The sequence below is a fragment of the Populus alba genome, chromosome 18 (genome assembly GCF_005239225.2).
Source record: "Populus alba chromosome 18, ASM523922v2, whole genome shotgun sequence".
NCBI classification, from domain to species: Eukaryota; Viridiplantae; Streptophyta; class Magnoliopsida; order Malpighiales; family Salicaceae; genus Populus; species Populus alba.
This window is the reverse complement of record NC_133301.1, coordinates 7,214,240-7,220,863: the sequence shown is the minus strand read 5'-3', so window position 1 is coordinate 7,220,863 and position 6,624 is coordinate 7,214,240. Positions and strand designations below refer to the sequence as shown.

At 35.1% G+C, this 6,624-nt stretch overlaps 1 protein-coding gene across 1 annotated transcript; it reads left to right on the top strand.

The window, feature by feature from the left end:
* The first annotated feature begins 3,255 nt into the window (after positions 1–3,255).
* On the top strand, positions 3,256–6,418 carry LOC118035030 (cytochrome P450 711A1). The gene is made up of 5 exons (XM_035040505.2): positions 3,256–3,674; positions 4,226–4,376; positions 4,532–5,321; positions 5,498–5,593; positions 5,676–6,418. The coding sequence occupies exons 1-5, from the start codon at positions 3,449–3,451 to the stop codon at positions 6,003–6,005; spliced, it is 1,593 nt and encodes a 530-aa protein (XP_034896396.1). The 5' UTR covers positions 3,256–3,448; the 3' UTR covers positions 6,006–6,418.
* The last annotated feature ends 206 nt before the right edge of the window (positions 6,419–6,624 follow it).

Genomic DNA, 6,624 nt, shown 5'->3' with positions numbered 1-6,624 from the left:
AAACATCATATTCTAAATCGGTAGGTTAACTAACTAAATCGGTTTCTAAAGGTCCCCCATTGTTTAGTTAACAATCTCAATGAACTGAATTGAGGCTGTAAAAAGTATAGACCATGGCAATATCACATTGAATACTCATCACAACCAAGTAGACTATCCATAAGATTTTGGTTATTTAATGAGTGTTTTCCAAGGTCAAAGATCATTGAGGCATCACCACTTCCTTATCATAACCTCAAGCAATGTTTGTGCAAAATATAAGTGTTGAGTTATGTGTGCATTGGCATAACTTCATATCCAATCTAAACAAACCAATTTAAAGGAACAATGAATTAAATTTAGGCATACAAGAAACAGTTTTAAAAAAATTAAAATAAACATGAAAGGATACCAAACAATAACCACATATTAATCAGTTTAGGTAAACAGACATTCAAAGCATATATCAAAGCTCATCGAGCACATTATCATTAGAAAATAAACAAATAAACCTTAGCCCTTAACAAGATCATAGTGGATTCGTCATTTTGTTGTAAGGGACATCAAGGCAAACTAAATGTGAAAAAGGTAAATGTAGAAACATGTATCGTCACCTAATTTTATAGTAACTAGAAATCCTAACTGATCTTTCAGAAATTTTGGATAAGGGTATGACCTAAGATAGTGATTTGGATTTGAGCATGGTGATAAAGCCTAATCCTTATTTTTTAAATACTAACATTGGATTCAAGAGGATAGTGTACCAATGATAGGCATTATCGTATTCAAGATTACATGATGGAAATGGGACTGAAGACCACCACTCCTACTTTGTGGGCCTATATAGGATCATATTGATCCAGTCAATTTCGCTCGCCACATCAAAGAAAATATCCTAAAAACAAGAACACTAGAATAAATTCAACGCACACGTCAACACGAGCATAATAAATACAATTCAAATAAATAAATAATATTTGCAATAAATATTAGTAGCTCTAAAAAGTATTGTTTTAAAAAATATTTACATTTATCAACAAATAATGTTGTCACCAAAAGTGACTCTGCCTCTTTAAAGGTGAATGACTATATAACTGGAACAGTAGCTCTAAAAAGTACTGTTAAGGGCACCCTCAAACCCACCGGGTCTATATTCACATAAGAAATAAGAAATACCTTTATTATTTATTTTAAAGTAAAATGATGAAAATCATATTAAAAGTATCATGTATTAATTGACCCTATTATCTACTATGCAACACCGAAAGACAAGGCTTGGCATTAGACCATATCATCCTAGGTTGATTAACGGATAATAAAAATAATTAACATATAAAAACAAATTTAAGTTTGCACTTTTAAAAAAGGGTCATGTATTAATCAATTGCATTACCTACTAAGAAACATTCAAAGGATATCTTAAAAAATAGAAACAATTAACAAAGACAGGCTTAAATAACATATCTTAAAAAAAAAAGGTAATAAATTCATTGATGTTATTACCTGTAAAACAACATTTGAAGGATAGTGTTCAACGTCAGATACATGCCTTCTTGGGTTGCCCAACGAGTAATAGAAATAATTAAATAAAATGAGTTCATATTCTTATCTTAAAAAAAAAAAGATCATACATCAATTGGTTCTATTACCTGATAAACAACATCCAAAAGACATGGCCCAACATCTCACACATCCCATCCTAGGAATCTCGATAAATATTAGAAACAATTAACATATAAAAACAAGTTTAAAATCATATCTTCAATTAGGTCATGTATTAAATGAGTATATTACCTAATAACCAACATCCAAGGGATAGGGGCTAACATTGAACACGTACCATCCTAGGTTACCTAATGGGTAGTAGAAACAATTAACACATAAAACCATAATCAATTTGTTTTTGTTAGCCATCATACTCAAAACAAATAAAAACTCATAATTAATGAACAAACATTGACATAAACAAACACATATAAGAGTTTTAACAAGCAATTTGATTTCACCAAAATAAAACAATTTGAAAACAACATCCTACACACATAAAATAACAATTAAAAACAATATCAACACACAAATTTCACATTGAGACCAAGCCATTACACATCAGATAAACTTGTTACAATCTGATCCTCCCAACCCTGTCATAGGTTATTGATTTCATCCTTATTCTACCATAAATAGATTTTCTAGTAGCATCAAACCCCAGGGGTTGCCACACAATGAAGTGGATCTCAACACTTCAAATATCACAATAATTTACAATAATACACAATCAATCTCAAAATCATCTCAAACAACCAATAATAATTAATCACAATGTTCAAAATCATCTTGCAAATTGTCCAAAAATCATATGGGGTTTAAAATTTACCTTTTAAAGTGGTTAAGGTTCATCAAAGTTTATTGGAATTGTTTCAACAAAGATGTCGCATGTCTAAGACACTATAGCGCATTGAGAAGGTTGTTGGCATGTGGATTCATGCTCTGAAGATGCTCGAGACACATGAATTGTTGGGATGGGTGTGCTTTTGTTTACTTCCTTATGTATTAGCGATGAGATCCACTGTTGCCTAGAATAGGAGATTTGTTGCCCGAAAAACTTTCAGCATTTTTTCAATTCTCTTATTTCTCTCTCTCTCAATTCTCTCTCTATTATTCTTATAGATGATTGCTGCTGCTACTATTTTGGTGTCATGGGATTGATGACAATGGTTGTCACAGTTGTTGATAGGTGGTTAAATTTTTTTCTTTGCTTTTTTTTTTTTAATTATTTTTAGAAGTGTTTTTTGATTTTTTAAAATTCATTATGAAATAGCTGAAAATTAGTTGAATTAGTTGAAATATCTTTTGGGATTTCTTGTATTTTTATTTTTTAAAAAATATATAATAGGAAAATGGGTCAAATCGAGTTACGGGATTATATAATATATTATATAGTGGAAATCATACTTGTCTCACTTTCTTCCACCACGGCAAAAGATAGAGTTACCATGTGGTAAAACAAATTCTCCGAGATATAGAATAATGATTGTGATTATTCAGAAAGACAAAGGCAAAATAGGAATAATCCATATATCCTTGTCACTTGATCTCCTACTTCCTGTGCCAGCCAGCCAACCATACGAAATGTATTTTGTGTCTATTTGCCTTCTCAATATTAAATCACCAACCGTTGAATAGACCATGTAAAAAAGTTGAGAGGATCGATTATCTCACACACACTAAAAAAGTATATAAACAAGTCTTGAGAAATAGTGTACAGGGTAGGGCATCAAAGACAGAGTCACCGGTATAATGATTCAGAAAACCGACAAAGACATAGTGCCCAAAAAGATGCTTAGAGCGAAAACCACTTGTTCTCCATTCCCCACCTTTTTGGTAGGGCTATAAACATGGCTCTCCCCTTTCTTCTAATCTCTGAAACGAGAGCATCAGCTTAGAGCGCTTTAATACTCTCCAAAGGACGATGAGTACGGATTTACAGGTATTGTTCACACCTATGGTCACACCTTTATGTATAGTGCTGGCTTCGCTATTAGGCCTATTGGGTTACTTGTATGGGCCCTACTGGGGTGTTAGGAAGGTACCGGGCCCGCCTGTGATCCCCTTGTTGGGTCACCTTCCCTTGATGGCAAAGCATGGCCCTGATGTGTTCGCACTTCTTGCAAATCTTTATGGCCCCATTTTCAGGTCAGCTTACTGCTTTTAGAGACTGGTGAAAGTTCTTATTAATGTTTAGCTTTTGCTTCATTCTCTGTGACTTCGACTTTGAGCTTGTTTAGAGGATTAATTTAAAGTCGAATTTTGCTTCTTCTTTTTTGTGGGTTTCTTAGTAAAATGAGTTGTGATATTACGGTCTCTGGAAAGACATTTTGTGACAGGTTAGATATATTTTATATTCTTCTAACTTCGTAATTGGAGAAGAAAGAAGGGTTGATGGAAGTGGAGAGATTGATGTCTAGCTTCGCTTGAATATGAATAGAAGATGAAACAATGACCACTTCATCAGGAAAACATAACAAAATTTTAGCATTTTGAACTTGTATTGTGCACTCTTGTCTCATAAAAGTATAGCTTGTGGATTTGCATCTGATATTGTAAATGTCAAATGTAATATCTACATAAACGGCTATTGTTTTGCTAGAGCCCTTAGGTTAAAATGGTGAAACGCTGAAACTCGGTTAGGGACTGACAAATTTGGAATTGAAAAAACAGACTAAATTTTAGGCTGGTGTGGAGCAGGTTTCATATGGGAGACAACCACTGATCATAGTAGCTGACCCAGAGCTTTGTAGAGAAATTGGAATAAAGAAGTTCAAAGACATCCCAAATAGAAGTATACCCTCTCCCATCTCAGCTTCACCTCTTCATCAGAAAGGTCTCTTCTTCACCAGGTAATTTGTAACATGACTGCAGGAACAAGCGTGCTTTTCTTGTATATATCTATTCATTCATTTACTTTCACCAAGGCTTCACCCAAAATGGTAAACAGGTAAGAGCGGATTATGAGCGGATTTTCAAAAGTTTCTGGTGAAATTTGAACTTGCAGGGATGCAATATGGTCAACCATGAGAAACTCAATACTGTCAGTCTACCAGCCATCACACTTGGCCAGCCTCGTGCCCAACATGCAATCATTCATTGAGTCTGCAACTGAGAATTTCCAATCTCTTAAAGAAGAAGATATCACTTTCTCCAACCTCTCCCTCAAATTGGCCACAGATGTAATAGGACAAGCTGCATTCGGTGTTGACTTTGGCCTCTCCAAACCACCACAATCAACCAGTGATTCAGTCAACAGTTTCCATAGCCAAGGAAAAGACAATACTGATGTCTCAGAGTTCATTAAACAACATATCTACTCAACAACACAACTTAAGATGGACTTATCAGGTTCCTTTTCTATTATTCTTGGTCTCCTTGTCCCAATACTGCAGGAGCCCTTTAGGCAGATCCTTAAGCGAATTCCTGGCACTATGGACTGGAAAGTTGATAGGACTAATAAGAATATAAATGGCCGGCTTGAGGAGATTGTTAGAAAGAAAATGGAAGAGAAAAATAAGGGTTCAAAGGACTTCTTGTCACTCATATTACGGGCAAGGGAATCAGAGACTCTGTCAAAGAATGCTTTCACTCCGGACTATATCAGTGCAGTTACTTATGAGCATCTGCTTGCAGGATCAGCTACAACAGCATTCACATTATCTTCAGTTGTTTATTTAATTGCTCAACATCCAGAAGTCGAGAAGAAACTGCTTGCTGAAATTGATGGGTTTGGTCCACATGAGCAGATGCCAACAGCTCAAGATCTTCAAAACGAATTCCCCTACCTTGACCAGGCAAGTCTTGAAGTTCACTTCGAGTTTTCTATCGGTCAATGATGCCGAGTTATTATTTTCTCCAATCTATCTGACCTACAATGATGTCCATTTCATTGCAAATTTGATCTCCATGTTTCATGGTGTGTGTTATCGAACTGTGGAGTTCGATTTTTTGATTTATGGTTTAATTGTAGGTAGTTAAAGAGGCAATGAGGTTTTACGTTGTCTCTCCATTAATCGCAAGAGAAACATCGAAAGAAGTAGAGATAGGAGGTTATCTTCTCCCAAAGGTATAATTGATCATGTACCTATAACTAGTACACCTACTATTTTAGATGCATTACTTTTTTCTTTTTCTTTTTTGACGAGCAGGGTACATGGATCTGGTTAGCACCTGGAGTTCTAGCAAAAGATCCCAAGAATTTCCCAGAGCCAGACAAGTTCAAGCCGGAGAGGTTTGATCCAAATTGTGAAGAAGAGAAACGAAGACATCCTTATGCTCTCATACCCTTTGGACTTGGACCTAGAGCTTGTATTGGCCAGAAATTTTCCATTCAAGAAATCAAGCTCTCACTGGTACATTTATACCGGAAATATTTATTTCGACATTCCCCTAACATGGAAAAACCTCTTGAACTTGAATTTGGCATGGTTCTCAACTTCAGGCATGGCGTAAAGCTTAGAATTGTAAAACGAACTTGAAGATTGTTATGCTGGGTTGTAACTTCTTTGTTTCGATAAATCTCCTAGAAAGATCTCCTATCAACTAGAAATATCTCTTGTATTAGAGACTACATCAGGAGGGTCTCCTGCATCTGAAACCAACGCAACAAATAAAGAGCATGGCCAGCATCACACCAACAAATTAACAGCAGCAACAAACATCACCAACAACATGCCATGCAGTGTGTCGTGCAACGCAAACCAAGCAATAAACAAACTGACTACTAGCAGCATAAACGTGCTGCAACTGAATGGATTCTGTGTTGATTAATTATGAATAAATTCTGTTTTGATTAGTTAGTCAAGGACTCTGTTATCATAAGAGACAAAATAGTTTGTTAAGTAAAATTGTATATAAGTAAATATTGTACATGACTATTATGCATTAAGCTGAATGTGAATAATACAGCTAAATTTCTTCGTGAAAAGCTCTCTTAATCATTTATTTTCTCCTTCAAATTGTTACATGGTATCAGAGCTATAGAGAGCTTTCTTCATGGATACTTCATTAGAAGATCAATCTTCCCCAAACACACCACATAACCCAAACACCAACCATACACCAAATGTTGATCAGTATTTGAATCTTCACAGTCAC

Bases quoted from the DNA above. Each gene is read 5' to 3' on its own strand.
- LOC118035030 (XM_035040505.2), top strand. From the start codon at position 3,449: ATGAGTACGGATTTACAGGTATTGTTCACACCTATGGTCACACCTTTA. The intron at 3,675-4,225 runs CAGCTTACTGCT...GTGTGGAGCAGG, and splicing joins TTATGGCCCCATTTTCAGGT to TTTCATATGGGAGACAACCA. The intron at 4,377-4,531 runs GTAATTTGTAAC...TTGAACTTGCAG, and splicing joins AAAGGTCTCTTCTTCACCAG to GGATGCAATATGGTCAACCA.